The following is a 26,925-nucleotide window of genomic DNA, read 5'->3' as shown; positions in this document are numbered from 1 at the left end:
ATGGGTGAAATAGAGGACCTCCTGTTGGTTTCGCTGTAAGCAGACATTTATTTACGTTTATTTAATAATTAGAAGGCATTAAAAAAATATATCAATCCATTGTCATGTCTTTCATAATTTTTGTGAAAAATACGTCTTTAAGCCATGCCTTCATCGCTGAGTGAGTCACAGCGTCAAAGTATTTCCCTTTTAACACTTAAGTACAGTATAATGACAAGCATAATGCGCAATACCTTTTTTTTTGCACGAAGAGTAGTGGAAGAGTGCGTTGTGTTATTTGTTGGTGGTTTACTCATTGTTACACTTGACTAGCGAAATGTTACATGAAACCTCACCTGAACATAGGGTAAAGGTATAATGACGAAATAATTTAAAATTGTTTTCTAATGAGGAAAAGTTGTAAAGCTAACCAAGAAGATAAGACAACATGGAAGATGAGCTCAGATGTTTACAGCAATAATAACTTAATGTTTCTCTTATTACCGGTATTTATTGCCAGCTTTTAGGGATTGTTTTACCATCTATCAACGCCAGCCGATTTTTGTAAAAAAGTATGCGATCACCATTGTCGATCATTGCATCTTAATGCCGATAAAACACTGATTCCCTGTGGCAGACACCGTATTAATTTTTAGTCCCCCGGCTGACAGGGCTGTGTGTGTCTCCATACACAGTGTGGCGCCGCTGCCCTAAGATAATAATGTATCATGTAATTTTATCACTGGAGGACTAGGCTCAACATATTACCCACCCATAGCGAACCAGGAGCAGGCTTGCTAAGCTAAGCTAGCTTTAAACAACAGAAGAAATAAGAGTTTAGGAAATTGTAAGAAGTGTAGATGGAACCCAAATTACAGTAAAAAATAAGCAGACATAAACAGGAAATTAATATGTAGAATAATTGGCGTTAGAGGATAATACAACAACTGTATTATGACTGTGTCAGCATTGTCACAGGCATGACATGATATGTAGGAGGAGGTCAGATCCATCCATCCATCCAAATATTGGTGGTGTCGATACCAAGAGTAGTATCAGTTTATGATTGATACCACAGTATTAGGTCGACATTTCTATTTTCTCAAAATAATAGTTTTTGTTATTGTTGCCAACTCAGTGACCAAATGATTTTGAAAAAGTAGTAGTTTTTGCTTGAGTTTAGTTATTGTGTACAATTGATTTTGTTTTGATGAAAGAATTGTATGTCATAAAAAAGAATAAGGAAGTAGTTGAAATAATGTGCTGATATTGTTTAACTGTCAAAAGCACTAGAAAATAGATTCACACCCACAATTCTAATTCATCCAGATTATAAATAGATTCATAATTTTCCCCCCCAAAAATTTTAAATTCAACAACTTTTGAAAATATGTTTTAGGCCATCACCATGCAACTAGAGGGAGCTAGTGCTTCAGGACTGTTTTGGGAGTACACACTGGGACATGTTCAAAACTGCTGCTCAGAGGGATGACGGTACTGTGGACATAGAGAAATATGCTTCCAGTGTAACTGGCTACATCAGCACATGTGTGGAAAACATTGTCCCCACAAAACAATACAAGATATACCCAAACCAAAAACCCTGGATTAACTGTGATGTTCGGTCCAAGCTACATGCCTGCTCCATTGCATTTGTCTCAGGCAACGCTGAGGACTACAAGAAGGCCAGATATGACCTGCGAGGCCAAGGGACAATACAGACAAAAGCTGGAGGGATTCTACTCCACCACGGATTCCCGGCGGATGTGGCAAGGCCTGCAACACATCACAGACAACAAGCAGGGGAGCAGGGGGGGTCACAAACAGCCAACGATCACTGCCAGATGAGCTGAATGAGTTCTACGCCCGCTTTGAAGTCCTCAACACCAACCAACAGAGTGGTTCTGACCACGGAGCGCACGCAGGACCCACCACTCACTGTGACAACAGCAGAGGTACGTACAGTTCTGAGAACAAACCCACAGAAGGCAGCTGGCCCAGACAACATCCCTGGCCAGGCATCAGGTTGTGTTCATCAGAGCTGGCTGACGTTCTTGCTGACATATACAACTTGTCACTAGCACAAGCTGTTGTGCCCACCTGCTTCAAGACCACCACCATCGTGCCCCTGCCAAAGAAAAACACTGTGACCTGTCTGAATGACTATCCCCCTGTTGCAAGCACCCCAATAGTGATGAAGTGCTTCGAGAGGATAGTCATGTCACACATCAAGAAGACCATCCCAGACACACTGGACCCTCTACAGTTTGCCTACCGGCAGAACCGGTCCACTGAGGATGCAGTCAACACAGTCATCCACACCACCCTCACCCACTTAGAGGGCAAGGACACCTATGCTAGGCAATTTTTCATAGACTACAGCTCTGCTTTTAACACGGTCATCCCACAAAAACTCACTTAAACTCCACACTGTTGGTCTGACACCAACTCTCTGTGACTGGGTCCTGAACTTTCTCACAAACCGGCCCCAGTCTGTCAGAATCGGCAACCAGACATTAGGCACAAAGGTTCTAAGCATAGGGACCCCCCAAGGCTGCGTGCTGAGCCCCCTACTGTACACCCTCTTCACACACGACTGTGTGGCCTCCCAAAACCACACCAGTATCATCAAGTTTGCAGATGATACTACGGTCGTCGGACTGATCACCGGGGGAGCTGAGGCAGCGTACAGAAGGGAGGTAGCGGAACTGGTGGCCTGAGGTCAGATAATAATCTCTCCTTGAACACAGACAAGACCAAGGAGATGATTATTGACCCGCGGAGAAGGAGTGCACAGTACACACCTTTGTACATAGGGGGGACAAAGGTGGACAGGGTGGAAACCTTTAAATTCCTCGGGACCCACATCAGCGAGGACCTCACCTGGGATCACAACACCCAACAAACAATAAAGAAAGCCATGCAGCAAATGTACTTCCTAAGAAGGCTGACAAAATGTGGTATGCCACCCCAAATTCTCAGCAACTTCTATAGAAGTACAGTTGAGAGTGTCCTTACCAGCTCAATCACGGTCTGGTATGGAAACTGCACTGCTAAGGACAGGAAGGCACTCCAGCAAGTGATTAAAACTGCTCAGTACATATCAGGAGCAGCCTTCCCCTCACTGTACTCTACCAGGGCCACCAGGAGAGCACACAACATCATAAAGGACAGAACACACCCTCAGCACAGTCTCTTTAGCCTCCTACCATCAGGCAGACGATACAGGAGCCTGAAATCCAGGACTACGAGACTGACAAACAGTTTCTACCCACAGGCCATCAGGCTTGTGAATGCTAGCTCCCCCGCCCCCATTTTTTACTCTGTCTTTTTGAACAAAAGACAGGTACCTTGACCACCCCGAACTGTGAACCATCACTGTAGACACTTTTCACCTTTGATCACTAAAGAAACTTTAACTGCTGCTATGACCCAAGGTCACCTCCATATTTATACTGTTGACTGTCAATCAGAATGTGCAATAATGTTATGTTACTTACTGTGCCTTGTATATACATTTTTATTTTTTTTTTTTTTTTTTTAGCTAAGTACCGTGTGACTTGTTGAAGGGTGGACTAGCAAAGTAATATTTTCAATGTACGGCAAACTGTCTGTTTACTTTGCATATGACAATAAACAATCTTGAATCTTTTCCGACATGTAACCTGTTTGGAAAAATGTTCATTAATTGGTTTGAATCCAGGATGTGTTTGTATTCGATTCGTCACAAGTTGAATCGGATTGCATCGTTAGGATTCACTCCCCTGTCACTCACCATCAATCTATTTAAAAAAAAATTCAGTTAATACACTTGAAGGTTATTGGTATCAGCCGGTCTCACTCATGGATGGTCGGTATCGGAATCAGTAACATAAAACCCGGATACATTCTTTCCAGCTTGCTTGGCATCTAAAAACTGGCCATGTGTCGTAGTTTCAACTTGCAACATGGTTGATCGACTGGCGCTCACCTCAGGTGTATAATACGAATCATAGAGCCGGCGAGGACAGCAGAGATTCTCCCAGCGTTGCAGCAGCCGCTCAGATTGGCCAGAAGATCGCGGGACATCTTGGGGAGGAAGTAGAGTAGCTGCACCAGGCGCTGCTGGGACTCTGCTGGCAAAAGAACCACAGCGCCTTCCTGTGGATCTTCAGGGAGACACAAGAATTGTGTGTCAAAGGGACATCATGCAATACAAGAAAACACTTTGTCGTGGTGAATGCCGTAGCCACCCGGATAGCGTGTGTGTGTTTCTCTGACGCACATGCTGATGTCAGCTGCCCACGGACAAAAGGACTCTTGTGATGGTAAATTGTCAGAAGTTTCTATCAGGACTCTTGACTTTCCCCTCTTTCTCCTCCACGTCACCCAGCTATCTGATTGAGGCAAATCTGCCAGTTCTTTTTAAGAGCAGAAGATTCCTAAAAACAACAATGTGCTTTTTGCATTAAGAGGATCTGTATTTAAAACTTTTTTGCAGCAGCAGGTGTGTAACAAAAGCAAAAGTTGATGTTCCTCGCCTAGGCAAAAATAAGATATACTGGAACTTTTATACTGAGAGGGATTTTTTTTTTCATGCAGCGAGGTATGTTTTATTAAAACTCCTGAAGGAACGCTCTTTATTAGGGCTGGGCAATAAAATGATATCTATATACACCGTGATGCACCGTGTCATCAATAAAAATGCATTCAAAAACGTTTGATCATCTTTTTTCTCCTTCGTCAGAAGAAACTGGAAGTTGCAAAAGCACTCGCTCTCTTGCAAAAGAGCAACGCAGGAAGTGATCACTGATCAGTGGGAGTTACACGCTAACAGCCGATCATGTAACAATAATAACTATCATGTTTGGCTGTGCTATCTTGTTGTCTCACGGTTGATTCTTCCCATGGAGTGAGAAGAGAAATTAAAAATGATAGCGAAGAAATTGTGGATTACCTTAACAGTATGGCAGTTTTTTTTAATTTTCTTTTTTTTCTGTTTAAACAAACAGTGGTCAGACCAATGTGGTCTGTAAATTTTGCAAGGTGCTCGTCCCCACCAAGACCGGTAATACCACACCAAATTAGCCGCGGTCACTCTTTAGAGCACAGCCATAACTTCCTGGCACTAAATCTGCAGAAAATAATTATTTTTAGGATTCTCTACGTTTACACTTTCACACTTTGCACTATTTTGTTAAATTTTATTAAGCATGTCCTAATTATTCCTTATTTTTACACCTTCATTTTATGGGGTTGTTGTTAAGTGTTCAATGTGATTTTAGAATTTCATTTACAATGATTGTTTGCCAAGCTTGTGCTGAATTTTCTTTTTCTTTCAGTCTTGATAGCTGAGGGGCTTATAATCAGAGGAAAGTTACATTTGAAATAAAAATGTTTAGTCATTATTTTTGATTGGTCATGAAAAATATGAGTATGGATTTTGACCAATCTTAAACACATATAATATATACAGTTTTCAGCCAAAATATTGCTGTGTAGTGCTAATTAAAACCTGCTGTCAGAGAAGATCAAAAATGCTTGCTAGCAGTCTGCAAATTAAGATGTTGAATGTGCCAGTCCTGTCTCTTGTAAAAAGTGTTTCCTTTATATTACAAATCTTTAGCTGTTAAAATGGAACGTACTTCTTAGTTGTTTGAAATCCCCATGTAGAATGAAGTTATACTACTTGCCTGCGCGTATTAGGAATTTTCTAAGTGAACTAGCTTTGACCTAATGCATTTTGTTTATGTTGCATTTCAGATAAACTATGTTCTACCTTATGTAAGTTAAACAGGAATTGTCATTATTTTTTTTTATATGTTTATTTTTAAGAGAAAAATAGGAAGTAAATACACATTTTAAGATTTAGCAAACACTTGCATTGACCATGTATACAAAACAAAACCAATGAGGGGAGGAGAATGAAAAAAATGGAACACCTGCCTTAAGTAGAACCATATTAGAGGTCCCCAAATTTGGCACGGAGTTACTTTTGGTAGAAAATATGAAAATACTTGGGGAAGACCCTTTTCTGTGCCCCAAGTAAAGATTGCAAGCATGTTTCTTGTTAGGGATAGGTACCAAATTCGGTACTTTTGTAGGCATCGACCGAATTCTGTCGATACGACCAGGTATTGACTCACGTAAAATCAAAACGGTGACATATGTTGATACCTTTGTAGCACGTGACGCTAGGGCTGAGTGATATGGCCTTTTTTTAATATCTCAATATTTTTAGGCCATATCGCGATACACGATATATATAGCTGAATATTTTGCCTTAGCCTTGAATGCATTTACTTGATGCATATAATCACAGCAGTATGATGATTCTATGTGTCTACATTAAAACATTCTTGTTCATACAGCAGTAATATATGCTCATTTTAAACTTTCATGCAGAGAAGGAAATCACAACTAGGTCAATTGACCAAAACTGTATTTATTAAACAGTTATTAGCAGGTGACTTTTCAAATGATGCTACATATTAGCAGTAATGATACTTTTGGTTGCAACGCTTGTGCCCCACACCTGACAAATTAAAGTTGTCTATTAGACATATTTCCGCTTGAAGCCGAACCACCGCCAGATGATGGACCCCCTGATGTTTTTCTTGGGAAATAATTTTTCCTTCATTCGCACCTTCTTTCTCTCGTATTACCACTCGCACGGCTTCGCTAGTATCACAGCTAACGTTACCCATGCCACTACCTCCCTGCTGGGCGAGGGCGTATACGTATGTGACGTGTGACGTGACAGTATGTGACGTGTAAGTTTGTGCGCCTGCTGTCTGTGAGAAGGAGACACAAGGAGCGGGAAGAGCATGTAGTGTAATGCCCGCAGCTTAAAGCAACTGCATGAGAACGTATACTTGAATATCACGATATAGTCATTTTCTATATCGCACAGAGACAAACCCGCGATATATTGCGTATGTCGATATATCACCCAGCCCTACGTGATGCCACGTCCTGTTGCAGACTAAAGACGGGCTCGCGTAAACAAACACTAAAGCAGCACTCAGTGCGGACTCAGCCAAACTCCCTATTAGTAATGTTGCAATTTTCAACACAAACAAAGCAAGTATGCTTGATAGAAAAATACGAAACATAAAGTAAGGCACCACTCATCCCAAATGCTCTTGATTGATGCTATTTTTATTTTTTTATTTACATAGGATTTACCATAGACAGGCTATTAGCTTTGGTGATTTTACATGGTCATTTCAACACCTCCAAAATTGGTAAAGGAAACTACAACCAAATGTAACAATCAAACAGATGACGTGTAATAAGGTCAATACGTACAGTATAAACACTTTGTAGGGGGCAATTTAACACATCAAGCTTCCTGAAAAAAGCTACTTCCTCGTTAGACAATATACTATACGGCCATTTAATGTCTTGGAAGTCAAATGACACTCAAATTTTATAATAAAACAAGATATAACAAATGGACAACACAAATATTATAATCAGTTAACTTTAAAAATGTACATTAAAGGTTAGCATTTAATCATCAAACAATTAACATTTATTAACACACACAAATGTACCGAAAATGAGTACCGTTGAGTACCGATATTGATTTAAAGGTATCCGGTTCAAATGTGAACAGCGCCCATCCCTATTTCTTGTAGGTCAAAAACTTTTTTCTGAATCATGTGTCTAAGCATGTGCATGCAACAAGTTGCCCTATTCATCTGTTTAAGATATTTGAGTATCAAGAAAGCCATACCATACAGCTTGCAGGCATGTGTTTGGAGACTGGTGAGCAAGTCTTTGTTGCCCCTGGAGGCTGCAGCCTGGATGGACTGGATAAGCAAAGCTGATAGAGCCGGATTCCGGTGGCCCAGCTGTGCCAACTGTACAGGAAGTGAGGCCAGCCACTGACACAGCACCTTACTCCTTCAAACAAGGGATTTATAATGTTTTCAGCTTTAAGCAATTCACTTGAACCAGTAGATGTCATTCAAGAAATGGATTTGTTTCTATCCTAAATGATAAGAAGTAGGTTACCTGGCAATATGTGAATGTCCTTGTTCGTGAAGGTAAATTTTGCTGTAGAAAGACAGTAGAAGAGATCTGGTCTGTAGTGTCAGGTGCCTCTGTTGATAGTATGCATACGCTGCTGCAAACAGGTCCTCTGTCACTCCTGCAATCAAATAAAGAAACGCAAAATAAGTGAGCAAGTCTGTTCTTATAAGCGCCTATTATAGCAAGTTGCAACCGTTGCCATATATAATAAACACAAACTAGCTTATCACATGACATGATCCATGCTATAATTAGAGCGCCAACAACGCTCACTTTTGCTCTTCTGGGTGAGCACCATCTTCCACACAGTCCCAAGGAGCATGTGCAGCTGCCTGTAGCTGAGCTTCACGTCGCCACCGAGGGTGTCTCGGACAAACGCCCTCAGAGGTGTCAGCCAGTCTCCGTCCGCGTCGAAGGCGACTCCCTGCCTCTGGCAGAGAGACACCATCACCTGGCAGAGTGTGATATTTAGCGCCAGAGGATCCACGGTCACATCGGGGGCCGCTGGAGTCGGTTTACCCCTGGAGAGAAGACAGTCGAGGGTTTAAGAATTTGGCTTTTATTCACCACCACAAATGGTTGGGGGAAAAGCTATAGACTCCCAGCTTTAAGAGGCATTTAACATTTAGCCCACCACCAAAACATCTTTGGAAAACCTAAAAAAAATATTTTTAAAGCAGGCCTTACTACACATCTTAAACTAAAGCAGTCCGTTGCAGGTGTAGGAGCTGTGAGTTTGATCATGTTTTTCTCTAATGAACAGGCTAATATAGTATGATGTGATGGTAGCATGTAGCTCATATAGCTATGCTAGTGTTGCGAAAGTTTTTATCCTCATGTCTCACTCTTTTGTTATGTTGTGTTATCTACCACGTTGGGCATTACAGTGTACTGAATGTGTTAAAAAAAAAAAAAGGGGATTAGGTACACAATTGCACTTATTGGAGACCCACACACAAAACAGCATGTTCCAGGTCAGGGGTGTCCACATTTTTTTCACTGTGGGCTGCACTCTGAAAAATCAAAGCATGCGAGGGCCATTTCGATGTTTTTCATTTTCAAAGCCAATATGTTAGCTTTTGTCTGTCTTGAACCTCAGGATGAAGAGACAACAGACGTAGTGTGAGTAAACAAGACTTTAATGTCAAAAACAAAGACAGGGAAGTGCTCAGGAAAAACTAGCACAAGAACCCTCTCAGTTAGAGAAGTGGTTCTCAACCTTTTTTCAGTGATGTAATCCCTGTGAACATTTTTTTTTAAATCAAGTACCCCCTAATCAGAGTAAAGCATTTTTGGTTGAAAAAAAGAAATAAAGAACTAAAATACAGCACTATGTCATCAGTTTCTGATTTATTAAATTGTATAATAGTGCAAAATATTTGGAAAAAAAGATATAAAAATAACTAAAAACTTTTTCAACAATAAACAGTTGATTCAATTATAAATAAAGATTTCTACACATAGAAGTAATCATCAACTTAAAGTGCCCTCTTTGGGGATTGTAATAGAGATCCATCTGGATTCGTTCTAAACATTTGTTCACAAAAAAATACATCTTTAACATCAATATTTATGGAACATGTCCACAAAAAATCTAGCTGTCAACACTGAATATTGCATTGTGGCATTTCTTTTCACAATTTATGAATTTACATTCATATTTTGTTGAAGTATTATTGAATAAATATATTTATAAAAGATTTTTGAATTGATGCTATTTTTAGAATATTTAAAAAAAATCTCACGTACCCCTTGGCATACCTTCAAGTACCCCCACGGGTACGCGTACCCCCATTTGAGAACAACTGGGTTAGAGTGTCCGCCCTGAGATCGGTAGGTTGGGAGTTCAAACCCTGGCTGAGTCATACCAAAGACTATAAAAAAATGGGACCCATTGCCTCCCTGCTTGGCACTCAGCATCAAGGGTTGGAATTGGGGGTTAAATCACCATAAACGATTCCCGGGCGCGGCACCGCTGCTGCTCACTGCTCCTCTCACTTCCCAGGGGGTTATCAAGGGGATGGGTCGAATGCAGAGGACAATTTTAACCACACTTAGTGTGTGTGTGACAATCATTGGTACTTTAACTTTAGGAAAACAAGTTTTGCCAATCAGGGACAGGTGAGGGAGACAGAGAGAAGGGTCCAACTGCAAACACTCAAACTCGCGCCCACAGGAGTGACGACAACATAACGGAACAGTGTCTTACACACAGTGGTGTTGACAACACAAGAGTGGACACTGTACTTTTAACGTGATCCAAGACGGCTGATGGTTGTTATTGTTTTGGTTGTTGAATGTAAAGCTGTCTATATCCAACCCTAACCCTGACTTACAAACCCCGTTTCCATATGAGTTGAGAAATTGTGTTAGATTTTAATATAAACGGAACACAATGATTTGCATATCTTTTTCAACCCATATTCAGTTGAATATGCTACAAAGACAACATATTTGATGTTCAAACTGATAAACATTTTTTTTTGCAAATAATCATTAACTTTAAAATTTGATGCCAGCAACACGTGACAAAGAAGTTGAGAATGGTGGCAATAAACACTGATAAAGTTGAGGAATGCTCATCAAACACTTATTTGGAACATCCCACAGGTGTGCAGGCTAATTGGGAACAGGTGAGTGCCATGATTGGGTATAAAAACAGCTTCCCAAAAAATGCTCAGTCTTTTACAAGAAAGGATAGGGCGAGGTACACCCCTTTGTCCACAACTGCGTGAGCAAATAGTCAAACGGTTTAAGAACAACGTTTCTCAAAGTGCAATTGCAAGAAATTTAGGGATTTCATAAACTACGATCTATGATATCATCCAAAGGTTAAGAGAATCTGGAAAAATCATTCCACGTAAGCGGCATGGCCGGAAACCAACATTGAATGACCGTGACCTTCGATCCCTCAGACGACACTGTATCAAAAACCGACAGCAATCTCTAAAGGATATCACCACATGGGCTCAGTAACACTTCAGAAAACCACTGTCACTATATACAGTTGGTCGCTACATCTGTAAGTGCAAGCTAAAGCTCTACTATGCAAAGCGAAAGCCATTTATCAACAACACCCAGAAACGCCGCCGGCTTCTCTGGGCCCGATATCCTCTAAGATGGACTGATGGAAAGTGGAAAAATGTTCTGTGGTCTGACGAGCCCACATTTCAAATTGTTTTAGGAAATATTCGACATCCTGTCATCCGGACCAAAGGGGAAGCGAACCATCCAGACTGTTATCAACGCAAAGTTCAAAATCCAGCATCTATGATGTTATGGGGGTGCATTAGTGCCCAAGGCATGGGTAACTTACACATCTGTGAAGGCCCCATTAATGCTGAGAGGTACATTCAGGTTTTTTTTACATCTAAGCGCTGTCTTTTTCATGGAGTCCCCTGCTTATTTGAGCAAGACAATGCCAAGCCACATTCAGCAAGTTTTACAACAGCGTGGCTTCGCAAAAAAAGAGTGCGGGTACTTTCCTGGCCCGCCTGCAGTCCAGACCTGTCTCCCATCGAAAATGTGTGGCGCATTATCAAGCGTAAAATACGACAGCGGAGACCCCGGACTGTTGAACGACTGAAGCTCTACATAAAACAAGAATGGGAAAGAATTCCACTTTCAAAGCTTCAGCAATTAGTTTCCTCAGTTCCCAAACGTTTATTGAGTGCTGTTAAAAGAAAAGGTGATGTAACACAGTGGTGGACATGCCCTTTCCGAACTACTTTGGCACGTGTTGCAGCTATTAAATTCTAAATTAATTATTATTTGCAAAAAAAAAAAAAGTTTATGAGTTTGAACATCAAATATCTTGTCTTTGCAGCGCATTCAATTGAATATGGGTTGAAAAGGATTTACAAATCATTGTATTCCGTTTATATTTACATCTAACACAATTTCCCAACTCATATGGAAACGGGGTTTGTAGTTTCAGCTCTATTTTTTAAATTTATTTCTGATTTCCATATTACGTATTGTCTCTCCAGTTTCACTTCCGCTGTCGTCACCTCTGTGGGTGCGCCTTTAAGTTGGCACAGTTTAGAGTGGGCACACGTGACAGAGTGTCTGTGGTCTGCACCTAGACGTGCTTGAGGCCAGAAAAATGGTGAAGGCAAACAGGAAGTAAAATGAAAATAAAAGCGCAGGAAAAGATTTTAATACAAAAAATAATGAAAGATACAAAATGAAATTAGGCCTGACATGACAGGTCCTAAATAAACCTTCAGGGCTCCCCTTAAGTTTGGTCATAAAAATGTTAAGAATAAGTGTTTTTTTTTTTTTGTTATTCATCACTTAAATCTTGAGATCATCTTTAATAATAATAATAATAATGGATTAGATTTATATCGCGCTTTTCTATTGTTAGATACTCAAAGCGCTCACAGAGAAGTTGGAACCCATCATTCATTCACACCTGGTGGTGGTAAGCTACATCAGTAGCCACAGCTGCCCTGGGGTAGACTGACGGAAGCGTGGCTGCCAGTTTGCGCCTACGGCCCCTCCGACCACCACCAATCATTCATTCATCATTCATTCACCAGTGTGAGTGGCACCGGGGGCAAGGGTGAAGTGTCCTGCCCAAGGACACAACGGCAGTGGTTTGGATGTCAACAGGTGGGAAGCGATCCTGCAACCCTCAGGTTTCTGGCACGTCCGCTCTACCCACTATGCCATGCCGCCCCAAATGTTTTAGGTTTATCAATCATTATCAAGTTTTATTGTATTTTTAATGTCAAAACTCTGTTTTTTTATGGCAAAAACAAGTCATATATTTTTTTTATTTTCACTTTAAACAAGTCTTTAGATCAGGGGTCGGGAACCTTTTTGGCTGAGAGAGCCATTAAAGCCAAATATTTTAAAATGTATTTCCGTGAGAGCCGTATAATATTTTTAACACTGTCAGGTTCAAACACTGATGACATCCATTAAACAGACAAGAAGCAAGGAATTAAACAGAGACTGGATTTAATTTAGCTCAATGAGGAGAAACGCTTAGACCTGTACCCTTGTACAGTGTCGTCCCACGCTCTGACAAGAGAATTCTACGCCTCCTCTTTTATTTGGACTTTCCCTGATTACAACAACTAAATGCGTGCATCTCTTATTCTTTTTAATAACATTGTTATTCTGAAGGTAACCAATAATAAATGACATACTTTTGACCATTAATGCGACTTCTTGAACAGGTGCGATAGAGACAGATTAATGGATTAAATTGCATGAGAATGTTTTATATTTTGAACTTTATTTTTAACACTGTGATTACCTGCTGAATTATTAATTACTTATCGTGTGAAGCAATGTCAGCTAAAATATACAGTGGGGCAAAAAAGTATTTAGTCAGCCACCGATTGCGCAAGTTCTCCCACTTAAAATGATGAGAGAGGTCTGTAATTTTCATCATAGGTACACTTCCACTGTGAGAGACAGAATGTGAAAAAAAAATCCAGGAATTCACATTGTAGGAATTTAAAAAAAATTTTTTTTTAATTATGGTGGAAAATAAGTATTTGGTCAGTCATTCAAAGCTCTCACTGATGGAAGGAGGTTTTGGCTCAAAATCTCACAATACATGGCCCCATTCATTCTTTTCTTAACACAGATCAATCGTCCTGTCCCCTTGGCAGAAAAACAGCCCCAAAGCATGATGTTTCCACCCCCATGCTTCACAGTAGGTTTGGTGTTCTTGGGATGCAACTCAGTATTCTTTTTCCTCCAAAAACGACGAGTTGAGTTTATACCAAAAAGTTCTATTTTGGTTTCATCTGACCACATGACATTCTCCCAATCCTCTGCTGTATCATCCATGTATCCATTTTGGTATAAACTCAACTCGTCGTGTTTGGAGGAAGAAGAATACCGAGTTGCATCCCAACAACACCACACCTACTGTGAAGCATGGGGGTGGAAACATCATGCTTTGGAGCTGTTTTTCTGCTAAGGGGACAGGACGATTGATCCGTCTTAAGGAAAGAATGAATGGGGCCATGTATCGTGAGATTTTGAGCCAAAACCTTCCATCAGTGAGAGCTTTGAATGGTTGACCAAATACTTATTTTCCACCATAATTTACAAATAAATCCTTTAAAATTCCTACAATGTGAATTCCTCGATTTTTTTTTCACATTTGTCTCTCACAGTTGAAGTGTACCTATGATGAAAATTACAGACCTCTGTCATCATTTTAAGTGGGAAAACTTGCACAATCGGTGGCTGACTAAATACTTTTTTGCCCCACTGTAACTGAGAGCCAGATGCGGTCATCAAAAGAGCCACAGGTTCCCTACCCCTGCTTTAGATCAACTTCAGATCTATCTGTCAATGATAAATTCACTTTTTTTCAGTTTCTTTTTTGTTTGTTTAAAGCCTTTTTTGGTTAAGAAAAGTGTTTATATGCATATTAAAATCCATAAAATATGCACTATTTTCCCCCCCAAAATTCAAAACGGAATATTTGATGTCAAGTAATTGCCTCAAATGGGTAAATAATTAATAACGACATTTATTTTAAATTATTAAAACCTTTTGGGAACCTTTTTGGAAAAAAAAAAAAAAGTCCCACTAAAATACTTAGGGATAAAAACAGCCCCAAAAATAAAACTGTTAAAAATAAGTCTTTTTTTTTAAACTTTTACTTTCAACGCTTAAGTCTTTAGATAAACTTCAGATCTATTTGTCGATTATAAGCTAAAGTATTTTCTTTAGTTCCCTTTTTGTCATTTCAACAGCAGAGGCAGAAAATATGCAATGTTTCTCCAAAAATATTTTCAAAGTGTAATTTTTGATGTGAAGTAATTGGAGCCTTGGTCAATAATTCTAAAAACACTGATTTTGATTCATTATTATTTTTTGAAGAACAACAGCTTTAAAGATAAAAACGTTGCTTTAAACTTTTTCATTACATTTCACCTGTTTTCTCATTTATTCCACTTTTTAATGTTTTTGTAAAAGTATTTGGAGAATGTGCTGCGGGCTTCAAATCGCCCCTAGACCACCCTTTGAACACCCCTTTTAGATAAAACTTACTAGAAGCACTTTGAAACTGTCTAAATTCCAGCTTTTAAGCATGTTACATAGTCATTTATGTTACAATAATACATTATTAATATGAAGGATACTTGCGGTGTTAAGAAAATAAAAAGTGCCTCTCACCTTTTGAGATTCCTTTTAAGTTTGGGGGTGTCCTGAAGACTGTAGGGAAAGTTTTTCATGAAGTACTGCTTGAAATCTCCCAAGTATTCTTTACGGAACCATGCATCCTGCACATAAACAAAAGAATGTGGTCCTCCTTTCTTTAAACCCACAAGTGAACCACTCTCCTCAACTCACCAGTGCATCTTGATGCTCCTGCTGCGGTGCCAACTTGCGGAGCAGTTGCACAATAGACAAAACCTGGAACATTACGGACATGGCGTCCGGCCGCAGCAGATGACCCCCGTCAGAGTTATTGGGTGGAGAATTACTAGTGTTGGCCTCGACCCACACTTCCAGCAGTAGTGGGACAAGTGTGGCTGCGAAACTCTGGACAGCGTCAGCAGAGTTCAAACCTTCCCCTGCATCTCCACCATGTTCAGGTTCTGGTCTACACTCACCATGAAATACCCAAAAGTGAATTAGTTCATCTCTCAGCAAGCAACACAACTTTAAGTGGGTAAATTTAAGAGTAGTCAGTGTACAGCTCGTGTACCAGTATGGATTTAGTGTCCTACTCTACTCAACATTTCTACTGTTTGGCAGTTACTTCAGTATCATACCTGAGTTTAAAGGTTGAATGTGGTGTTGGTTTACTCCCAGAATGTTCATACACCTTGATTTCAATCTTGCTATTCCCGAGCTCGTCCCAGTCCAGATTAAGAGGTGTAATCCTGCTTTCTCCACTCAGACCAAAAATTCCCTGAGCTGGGACGGACATGTCTCCTTCCTCCACTGGTCTTTCCTCAACGACTGCTTGAAGAAAACGTCCCAGCCTGAATCCCAAACAAAATTAGGGGTCAAAGTAATTGGGCCTGAATGCAACAAAACACTTAATCTGATCCGTCACATTTGAGATTGACCAATATTTGGCATTTTGAAGTGTGTTTCCTTTTATTCTTTTTTTTTATAAATATACAGTACAGGCCAACTGTTTGGACACATCTTCTCATTCACCTTTTCTTTATTTTCATGACCATTTACATTATAGATTGTCACTGAAGGCATCAAAACTATGAAAGAACACGTGGAGATATGTACTTAACTAAAAAAGGTGAAATAACTGAAAACATGTTTTATATTCTAGTTTCTTGAAATGACCACCATTTGCTCTGATTACTTTCTTGCACACTCAAGCACTCTCTCGATGAGCTTCAAGAGGTAGTCACCTGAAATGATTTTCACTTCACAGGTGTGCGTGAAGCTCATCGAGAGAATGCCAAGAGTGTGCCAAGCAGTAATTAGAGCAAAGGGTGGCTATTTTAAAGAAAGTAGTTGTTTTCAGTTACTTCACCTTTTTTTGTTTAGCACATAACTCCACGTGTTCATTCGTAGTTTTGATGCTTTCAGTGACAATCTACATAGTAGATAGTAGTTGTAGTAGTAAATAGTCATTAAAATAAAGAAAACGCATTGATTGAGGAGAAGCTTTGTTCAAACTTTTGGCCTGTACTGTATACACATTTGATACAAGTAATAATGAGTGAAGTAGAAAGTAATAATCATTTCTCAAGCACAAGCTCTTTTGTCCTGCATTAAAAAAAAGTTTCCTTGTAGTTGGAGCCCTTTTTTTTTTTTTATATCATTTAAGAATAAAAATGACTCTTGGTGTCAATAATTCTCCCTGAATATGTTATGATATCTGACAGAACATTTGTTCTTGTGCTCAGCTGCTTTCACCGCGGCGCTGACTCGGCCACAAACCCCTTCCTCTCCTACATTATGTCTCCTCTGCTTACCGGTCAAAACGTTCCTTTTTTGCTAGTAAATACAGCTTTTGTCCATCTTTATTGGTGTCTACCCAGTCCTATTGTTTGTTTTCGCTACTGCGGTGATCAACTTAACAAGTCTTTTTTTCTGCAACTCTCTAAACATGGGCTCATTGCACTTTTTGTGGAATTTTGCGTATCATCCACAATCCTTATGTAAGACAAGCACTCACCAAACAAATGATACCACTAGACAAGACCATAGCTACATAGTACATCAGAGTTATTCAACTGAATTGTTTTGGAGTGAAATTTCCATAAAGTTAAGGACCGGGGGCGCCGGATTTCTCCCTTAACTATTAATCTTATTTTGTAGATTCCGAAGAACCAGCGTCCTCTTTACCCATTTGATTTTGGTCTTTTTATTTTGTCAGAGGTACAGGAGCGCTCTGCTGGCTCTAAGAACTTTCTGCAAAAACGTGAGTCGCTGACAAGTTATTTGAACTGAACTCACGGGCCACCAGTTGAATAGCCCAAATGATGAATAAGGGAAGACCTTGAGGAACAACACTCGTATAACTAAAACTACTGACTGCATCTGAAGGAAACAAGCTACAGCAACACCTAAGTTACATAAATTACATTACAAAAAAAATATTAAATTGCCAAAAAGGAGAGGATTTAAAGGGGAACTGAACTTTTTTCGGAATGTTGCCTATCAGTCACAATCATTATGTAAGACAAACATACATATTTATTTCTTTTTTAATGCATTCTAACTAGTAAATAAATGCGATCAAAAATCAGCTTACAATGGAGCCTACGGCAGTTGCTCTATTCTACCTATAAGGCTCTTAAAAAACATCCATACATTTTCAATAAGGTTTTATATACATGATGTAAGTATATATGTAATGTAATAATAAATGTATAAAAATGAGCGCGTCAAGTTTTGTGAGAAATAAAAGATATCAAACATAGTCTTTTAAGCAACATCATTTTAGATTTTTTTTTGTTTCAAGAGGACTTAAAAGGCTCATTAAAACGTCCTTTAGTACTTTTTATGACATTCGTTTTTTCACATCGAATATTCATTATTAAAATATTTCTTCTATGAAAAACAACGCATTGAAGCATGCCTTTTTTCGTATATTGAGGAGAGTAAGTGCAACCTTTCTCAATAAGCACGCCTATGGCGGTAAAAAAAAAGTGGTTTCAATGTCGATGCATTGCACGACTGCTTCTAAAATGCCCATAAAAGGTAATACAGGGCTGCTGCACGTTTGAAAACATAGCAAAACGCCACATGAGAACATGAATGTGCAGTGAATGAGAATGTCTACAGGGTGATACTCTGTATCGTGCACGCAATATCCTCATTTGAATAGGGCGGTCTGCACCACTTTAAAATTGCACACGCACTCTGAGCAAATCGCACGCAACACGCCCATGGACTGCACACGCTGTTTGCCGCATGGTATTTGGATCTTAGTAAATCAGGCCCAACGTCGCTACTGGTCTGACACTTCCTTGAAAAAAAAAAGTTTGAAAAAACAACTTTAAATCCTTGTCCAGTGGTTTACCGACATACATAAATATCGGCTCCAAATATCAGTTGTCAAGCAATCAATCAAAGTTTACTTATATAGCCCTCAATCACAAATGTCTCAAAGGGCTGCACAAGCCACAACGACATCCTCGACGGCTCAGATCCCACATCAGGGCAGGAAAAAATTCAACCCAATGGGAACTCGTTGTCGGCCTCTTGACTACAAATAATTGGTATTGGCCCTGAAAAAAACATATCTGTCGATCTTTTGTTCACATATTGAACTACTCAAAATCTGTACTGGACCATCTACGACAGCTTTATTACATTTTTGTCAGGGTTTCAAAGCCAATGATGACTTATCTGACAGGAGGTAACTTAAGTTTTTAAGCAAATAATTAACATACTCAGAAATCGAGCCGCACACAATTTGGGCAAAAGGACTGCGATGAGATTTTAGTATTGAATGACTGTTTCTCGGACGCTATCCAAGTACCTTAGGAGAACGGAGAGGCGCCACTGTTGGTTTGTCACGCTTCTGTTGGGGTTGACAGAGAGCGCCCATGTGGACCCCTTGGCATACTGGTCCTTTTTAGCTCCTCCGCTGCTCTGCCTGTGAGAGATTAACTCCAGGAAGTTGTTGAGGAGGACAGCGGGCCGTGTCGCAAGCAGGGCAGGGTAGTGCTCGAGCAACACATCCAAGACCTTCATAGCGTCTTCCTGGATGCCCGGCTCAATGTGAGTCATGGCGCAACACAGGTGGGCACTGAGAAGGGGGAAGAACGGAGCCACTCGTTCCACGGGCACAGACTGGGCAATATACCTGGAATTAAAGATAGTGTTATTTGAAAAAAAGATAAAAAAGGCACAATGATTACAGTGGATCCCCACCCATCTAATGATTACCTATAAATACAATAAATTGTTTTATTTCAGAAATCAGAAATACTTTATTAATCCCCATAAGGAGAATTGACATTTTCTGCACAATCCCATTCAAACATAACATGATCCCTGACAGGTCTGCCAACTTCCGGTGACCCTTGTGGTAAAACATGTCTATTTGTGCTTTTCCCTCCGAAAATATTGCATTTATTTCTCAGAAGCCCCATCTCATTCACCCTATTTATAAATACATGATATACAGCATAAAACATACAGGATAATAATACAGCAAAATGGCGGTGCCTTGTTTAGCTGCGGCAGCACTAACTTTCTTTGTTGCAAATTGCTCTCAAAACTTGCAGAAAAGCAAACATAATCCAGAGTGAGCCGTGCGTTTTCTGCTGTGGCTCCAAGACTTTGGAACGATATCCCTCTGGTTATTGGGACGTCTCCCTCTTTAATGAGTTTTACATCACAGCTTAAAACATAATTTTAGTCAGTCTATTGTATGTATTCATTATCTTTTTTTGTAAAATGTTTATTAGACTTGACTGTCCTTAGTTGAAACCTGCTTTTAAATGTGGGTTTTAACTAGCAGTTTGTGAAAGTTTTGTTTTTTGAAATGTGCCATATACATAAAGTGGATTGGATAAGTTAATACAAAACCCAAAACCAGTGTAGTTGACACGTTGTGTAATTCGTAAATAAAATCAGAATACAATGACTTGCAAATCATTTTCAACTTATATTCAATTGAAATAGTCTGCAAAGACAAAGTATTTATTGTTCGAACTGAGATTTTTGGATTTTTTTTTGCAAATGATCATTAACTTAGAATTTAATGACAGCAACACATTGCAAAAACGTTGGCACAGGGGCTTTTTTACCACTGTGTTACATGGCCTTTCCTTTTAACAACACTCAGAAAACGTTTGGGAACTGAGGAGACAAAATTTTATAAGCTTTTCAGATGGAATTATTTCCAATTCTTGCTTGATGTACAGTTTGAGTTGTTCAACAGTCTAGGGTCTCCGTTGTGGAATTTTAGGCTTCATGTTGCGCCACACATTTTCAATGGGAGACAGGTCTGGACTACAGGCAGACCAGTCAAGTACCCGCACTCTTTTACTATGAAGACACGCTGTTGTGACCCGTGGCTTGGCATTGTCTTGCTGAAATAAGCAGGGGCGTTCAGGATAATGTTGCTTGGATGGCAACATATGTTGCTCCAAACCTGTATGTACATGTCAGCATTAATGGTGCCTTCACAGATGTGTAAATTACCCATGCCTTGGGCACTAATTCACCCCCATACCATCACAGATGCTGGCTTTTGAACTTTGCGCCTAGAACCATCCGGATGGTTCTTTTCCTCTTTGGTCCAGAGGATCCAACGTCCACAGTTTCCAAAAACAATAATAAAGTCAAAGTACCAATGATTGTCTAACACACTAGGTAATCAAAGGTGATGGGTCAAATGCAGATAAAAATGTTGCCACACCTAGTGTATCTGAACTCATCAGACCGCGGAACACTGTTCCACTTTGCATCAGTCCATGTTAGATAAGTTCAAGCCCAGCAAAGCTGGCAGCGTTTCTTGGTGTTGTTGATAAATGGCTTTCCCTTTGCATAGTAGAGTTTTAACTTGCACTTACAGATGTAGCAACGAACTGTCGTTACTGACAGTGATTTTCTGAAGTGTTCCTGAGCCCATGTGGTGATATCCTTCACACGCTGATGTCACTTTTTGATGCAGCACCGCCTGGGGGATTGAAGGTCCATAATATCATTGCTTACGTGCAGTGATTTCTCCAGATTCCCTGAACCATTTGATGATATTGCTGAACGTATATGGTGAAATCCCTAAATTCCTTGTAATAGCTGGTTGAGAAATGCTGTTCTTAAACTGTTCGACAATTTTCTCACGCATTTGTTGACAAAGTGGTGATCTTTGCCCCATCCTTGTTTGTGAATGACTGAGCATATCATGGAAGCTGCTTTTATACCCACTCATGGCACCGACCTGTTCCCAATTAGCCTGTTCACCTGTGGGATGTTCCAAATAACTGTTTGATAAGCATTCCTCAACTTTCTCAGTCTTTTTTGCCACTTGAGCTAGCTTTTTTGAAACATGTTGCAGGCATCAAATTCCAAATGAGCAAACGTTTTCAAAAAATAACAAAGTTGTCCAGTCCAAACGTTAAGTATTTTGTCTTTGCAGTCTATTCAATTGAATATTGGTTGAAAAGGATTTTCAAATCATTGTATTTTGTTTTTATTTATGATTTACACAACGTGCCAACTTCACAGGTTTTGGAGTTTGAACATGAAATGGCGCTTTTCTACCTTCAAGTTACTCAAAGCGCTATGACACTATTTCCACATTCACCTATTCACACACACACTCACACACTGATGTCGGGAGCTGCAATGCCAGGCGCTCACCACGGCCCATAAGGAGCACGGGTGAAGTGTCTTGAATGGCGGAAGGTGGTATCGGACCTGGAACGCTTTCTACCATGGCCGCTCTACCACCCGTCTATACTGGGATTAGATTTAGCAAGCAATGTGGAAAATGGAGACACGGCATTGGCACATAACTTCAAATTCTATCTGGGAGAAACCAGCACCCTGCAGAGTCTCATACCACTGCCCGTCACGTTAGAGGGAGACAGAGACAAAATTGCGGTGGTCTCAGTAGATTGACGACCCGGCTAAAAAATACACCATAACTATGAGTTATGAGATAAATTCCAGCAGTGCTAGCCAATGAGCTTAAAGTCACAGGCTGTCATTCACTGTCCAGCGCAGCTCTTAAGGTGTAGGAAGTGAGGCTTACACAACGTATTGTCACACAGTCACACTCGCTGGCATCTGTTTAAAGTGTGTGGGACATATTAGAGGGCAAAGAGTGTCAAAAAAAGACATATTTACAGGTGTGTGTATTAGTTTAGCTTGCTCGCTAACCTGAGCACACGTGTGGCTGCCACGCGAACATTTCCATCCTTGTCTGTGAACACGGCAGCCACCTCTGACAGCAAACGTGACAGATGCTGCTCCAACAGAGAAGGATTCACCGACAGCAGTTCTCTCAAACCCAACAAGGCACCGTGTTTTACATTGGAGTTGTGATGGTGGAGCTGGGACAACAGGTCCTGGCAAGGAAAGCACACAAAGCAAGGTTCAGGAACTCCTTGCAGCATGCAGGTTTATAATGAAAAGCTAAAAAGAAGACTTACATTGATGCCAAGCTGTCTGTGTGTGGTGGGACCAGTAGTGTCTGTTTTCAGCTGCGCAGGTAGATGTATTCCCTTTGACCGGAAGTTTGTATCGGTGGCATTGTCAGCTCGAGGCTTCTTCTTGCCCACCTTTAACTTCACCTTCTGGAAGTCATCCTGTCTCTTCTTCTTCTTGGATTTCATCTCAGCAAACTGATGTCAAACCTAATCAAAAACAAGGTAAATATAGCATTTAAATTGTTGCTTATCATACACATCTTCAATGTAATTTTAATGCATTTAATCAATAATCACTAGATGTTGTCAATGACTTATCAAAATCAGCTAATGCAAGCAGTTGGATATTATACTGTTTAAGGCTGGTACTAGCATTAGCAAGCTAACAGCAGTATACGATTCACAACCAGTGGCTTAAAGTAATTTACGTCAATCTAAGGTCTCAGTCACACAATTTAAACTGCAGCACAATCTCGTCGATGTAAAATATATGGCAAAAAAAAGGCTCAATGTATGCTATATTTACCATGTAAGTAGTTTTTGTCCAGTCTCATGTGCTGCTGTCGGTTCTGAAAAACGTGCGCATGTTTTAATAACCCCTGCTTCCCTTTTCGAAACAACGGGCGGGGCTTACAGAATAAAACCTTAATGGCCAAAATTCATAGTTTTCCCTCGCCAATGCAACAAGCACAGCAATTTGTTAATTAAGAAAAAACGTGACGTGTGTACAAAAAGTGCCGCTACATTTGAGAAAAATATTCGCGAATTTGATACATTTTGCAACCCTCTTTCAAGAAATGTATAAAACGGTGTGTCCCGGTGTGCAACGACAACAACCCACAGAGACGTCTTTGTAAATGCCCTGGATAAATTAATGTTGTATTTTTCTTAAAAATTAAAACTTTCTGAAAAATGCACTTTAATATTTTTTTCCATACTAGTTTTGCCATGTCATAACAACATTTTTTTTTATATAATAATTTGGAACAGGCAAATGCGAGGGTTTCACACCCAGCGATCTGGACCTCTACCACATATTGAGTTGACCTTATCAGCTGCCGGAGGTTTTGGGATATATCGACGCGTACTTACTCATCTAAGGTAAATATTGCTAAACTATCATATTTGGATATATGATATTGGGTTTTTAGTCGATATCATATAACGTTGCTGGCGTAGTTTTATCAGCAACATGAAAGCGTTTTTCCAGGATGGCTTGACTAGGCCCCAAATCAAGCTCGCACTAGTACAGCGGCTTACGCTAATGGAAGATGTCCAACATACGTTACTGGAATGTAATTTAACGAGTATTCTGTATCTTTCATTTGAATGTTTTTAAGCAGTAAAAAGGACAAGAAAATGGATTCTTTTTCGAGTCGTCAAGCCATGAACATCAGACGAAACAAAGGACAGTTTTGGAAGAGCAAGGGCAAGGTAGGTATCATACAATGTGGCAATGTATCTTGCAAAAAATACAACTACAATGTATTTGTCAGAAATAGTTCAGTCAAAATACTAAAATTTTCAACACAATACCGATATTCACGACAATATTCGATACCAACGCCCGAACCCCCTCCACATCGCACCCACCGGATTGTAAATAATGTAAATAAGTCAACGTACAGTGGGGCAAAAAAGTATTAGTCAGCCACCGATTGTGCAAGTTCTCCCACTTAAAATGATGACAGAGGTCTGAAATTTTCATCATAAGTACACTTCAACTGTGAGAGACAGAATGTGAAAACAAATCCAGGAATTCACATTGTAGGAATTTTAAATAATTTATTTGTAAATTATGGTGGAAAATAAGTATTTGGTCACTAACAAAAATTAAACTCAATACTTTCTATTATAACCTTTGTTGGCATTAACAGAGGTTAAACGATTACTATAGGTCTGGGGTGTCCACACCTTTTCTGCAGGCAAGCTACTTTTCAATTGACCAACTCGAGGGGATCTACCTCATTCATATATATCATTTATATTTATTTATTTATGAAAGAGACGTTTTTGTTAACAAGTTAAATGTGTTTAATGAAAATACAAGCATGTGTAACACTTATAGATGTCTTTCTTTCACGAAGACAAGAATATAAGTTGGTGTATTACCTGATTCTTATGACTTGCATTGATTGGAATCAGGATGATAACGCCCACATTTTTGAATGGAGGAGAATAAAAGTTGTCCTTTCTGCACAATACCACATGAAAGTGGTTGGTTTTTGGCATCTTATTTATTCAGCTTTCATACACTTTACAAGATAAACATTGGCGACAAATTGACCGAGAGGAAGGCGAGAAACACTTTATTTCAACAGACTCTCGCGCTGTACCTTCCGTCAAAAGCCTAAAGGCCGACTGCACATTTCCTATCTTCACAATAACAGCCCTTCTTCATGCTTCCTGCGCTAACAAAATAAGAGTCTCGGAAAGCTGGCGTGCACAAGTGATTGCTTGTGCACAGCAGTTTTCTGAGCGCTTGTGCACGCCAGCTTTCTGAGCGCTTGTGCACGCCAGCTTTCTGAGCAATCGCTTGTGCACGCCAGCTCTCTGAGACTCTTTATTTTGTTAGCGCAGGCAGCATGAAGCAGGGCTTTTATTGTGAAGATAGGTAATGTGCAGTCGGCCTTTAGGCTTTTGACGGAAGGTACGGCGGGAGAGTCTGTTGAAATAAAAAGTGTTTCTCGCCTTCCTCTGGGCCATTTTTTCATAAAAATGATCTCGCTGCAACCAGCGTCATCTCACAAGACCCTCGGGTGCCGTGAATGTCAATCAAGTGACGTCTTGGTGAAGATTGATGATGGCTAATTTTTAGGTCTATTTTTTTAAAAGCCTGGCTGGAGATCGACTGACACACCCCCCGCGGTCGACCGGTAGCTTGCGATCGACTTAATGGGCACCCCTGCTATTGGTCTTTACCAGGTTTGCACACACAGTAGCTGGTATTTTGGCCCATTCCTCTATGCAGATCTACTCGAGAGCAGTGATGTTTTGGGGCTGTCGCCGAGCAACACAGACTTTCATCTCCCTCCACAGATTTTCTATGGGGTTAAGGTTCTGGAGACTGGCTAGGCCACTGCAGGACTTTCAAATGCTTCTTACAGAGCCACTCCTTCGTTGCCCGGGCGGTGTGTTTGGGATCATTGTCATGCTGGAAGACTCAGCCACGTTTCATCTTCAAAACTCTCACTGATGGAAGGAGGTTTTGGCTCAAAATCTCACGATACATGGCCCCATTCATTCTTTCCTTAACACGGATCAGTCGTCCTGTCCCCTTAGCAGAAAAACAGCCCCAAAGCATGATGTTTCCACCTCCATGCTTCACAGTAGGTATGGTGTTCTTGGGATGCAACTCAGTATTCTTCTTCCTCCAAACATGACGAGTTGAGTTTATACCAAAAAGTTATATTTTGGTTTCACCTGACCACATGACATTCTCCCAATCCTCTGCTATATCATCCAAGTGCTCTCTAGCAAACTTCAGACGGGCCTGGACATGCACTGGCTTAAGCGGGGGGACACGTCTGGCACTGCAGGATTTGATTCCCTGTCGGTGTAGTGTGTAACTGATGGTAACCTTTGTTACTTTGGTCCCAGCTCTCTGCAGGTCATTCACCAGGTCCCCGCGTGTGGTTCTGGGATTTTTTGTCACCGTTCTCATGATCATTTTGACCCCACGGGATGAGAGCTTGCGTGGAGCCCCAGATCGAGGGAGATTATCAGTGGTCTTGTGTGTCTTCCATTTTCTGATAATAGCTCCCACAGTTGATTTTTTCACACCAAGCTGCTTGCCTATTGTAGTTTCACTCTTCCCAGTCTGGTGCAGATCTACAATTCTTTTCCGGGTGTCCTTTGACAGCTATTTGGTCTTAGCCACAGTGGAGTTTGGAGTCTGACTGTTTGAGGCTGTGGACAGGTGTCTTTTATACAGATAACGAGTTCAAACAGGTTCCATTAATACAGTTAACGAGTGGAGGACAGAAGAGCTTCTTAAAGAAGAAGTTACAGGTCTGTTGATTTTTTCACACCAAGCTGCTTGCCTATTGTAGATTCACTCTTCCCAGTCTGGTTGCAGGTTTACAATTCTTTTCCTGGTGTCCTTCGACAGCTCTTTGGTCTTGGCCATTGTGGAGTTTGGAGTCTGACTGTTTGAGGCTGTGGACAGGTGTCTTTTATACAGATGACGAGTTCAAACAGGTTCCATTAATACAGGTAACAAGTGGAGGACAGAAGAGCTTCTTAAAGAAGAAGTTACAGGTCTGTGAGAGCCAGAGATCTTCCTTGTTTGAAGTGACCAAATACTTATTTTCCACCATAATTTACAAATTATTTGAAATTCCTACAATTGATT

At 40.3% G+C, this 26,925-nt stretch overlaps 2 protein-coding genes across 5 annotated transcripts in view; one reads left to right on the top strand and one right to left on the bottom strand.

Moving 5' to 3' along the window:
• Positions 1 to 23,344, bottom strand: part of tex10 (testis expressed 10) — a 38,869-nt gene extending 15,525 nt beyond the window's left edge. Inside the window, exons 1-11 of the mRNA XM_061915684.1 lie at positions 23,098 to 23,344; positions 22,575 to 22,778; positions 22,303 to 22,490; positions 18,947 to 19,273; positions 15,756 to 15,968; positions 15,331 to 15,583; positions 15,154 to 15,260; positions 8,272 to 8,519; positions 7,981 to 8,116; positions 7,700 to 7,869; positions 3,950 to 4,127 (exon numbers count right to left, since the gene is read on the bottom strand). Of these exons, the coding sequence (XP_061771668.1) occupies positions 3,950 to 4,127; positions 7,700 to 7,869; positions 7,981 to 8,116; positions 8,272 to 8,519; positions 15,154 to 15,260; positions 15,331 to 15,583; positions 15,756 to 15,968; positions 18,947 to 19,273; positions 22,303 to 22,490; positions 22,575 to 22,757 (2,003 nt within the window). The 5' untranslated portion in view covers positions 22,758 to 22,778; positions 23,098 to 23,344. The remainder of the gene's footprint in view (positions 1 to 3,949; positions 4,128 to 7,699; positions 7,870 to 7,980; positions 8,117 to 8,271; positions 8,520 to 15,153; positions 15,261 to 15,330; positions 15,584 to 15,755; positions 15,969 to 18,946; positions 19,274 to 22,302; positions 22,491 to 22,574; positions 22,779 to 23,097) is intronic.
• A 217-nt stretch (positions 23,345 to 23,561) lies between these two features.
• si:ch211-197h24.6 (uncharacterized) overlaps positions 23,562 to 26,925 on the top strand; it is a 36,741-nt gene continuing 33,377 nt past the window's right edge. For 2 of the 4 annotated variants that reach the window (XM_061915692.1, XM_061915691.1), the window contains exons 1-2: positions 23,562 to 23,672; positions 23,915 to 24,005. Coding sequence is in view for 2 of the 4 variants with exons in the window: in XM_061915691.1 (XP_061771675.1) it covers positions 23,566 to 23,672; positions 23,915 to 24,005 (198 nt within the window). In the remaining 2 variants the exon portion in view is untranslated. Of the gene's footprint in view, positions 23,673 to 23,911; positions 24,006 to 26,925 lie in introns of all 4 variants that reach the window. The other 2 variants (XM_061915690.1, XM_061915693.1) reach the window with 2 other exon arrangements.

Source organism: Nerophis ophidion, linkage group LG11 (assembly GCF_033978795.1).
Source record: "Nerophis ophidion isolate RoL-2023_Sa linkage group LG11, RoL_Noph_v1.0, whole genome shotgun sequence".
In the NCBI taxonomy this organism is placed as follows: Eukaryota; Metazoa; Chordata; class Actinopteri; order Syngnathiformes; family Syngnathidae; genus Nerophis; species Nerophis ophidion.
This window is presented reverse-complemented; position numbering and strand designations above follow the sequence as displayed.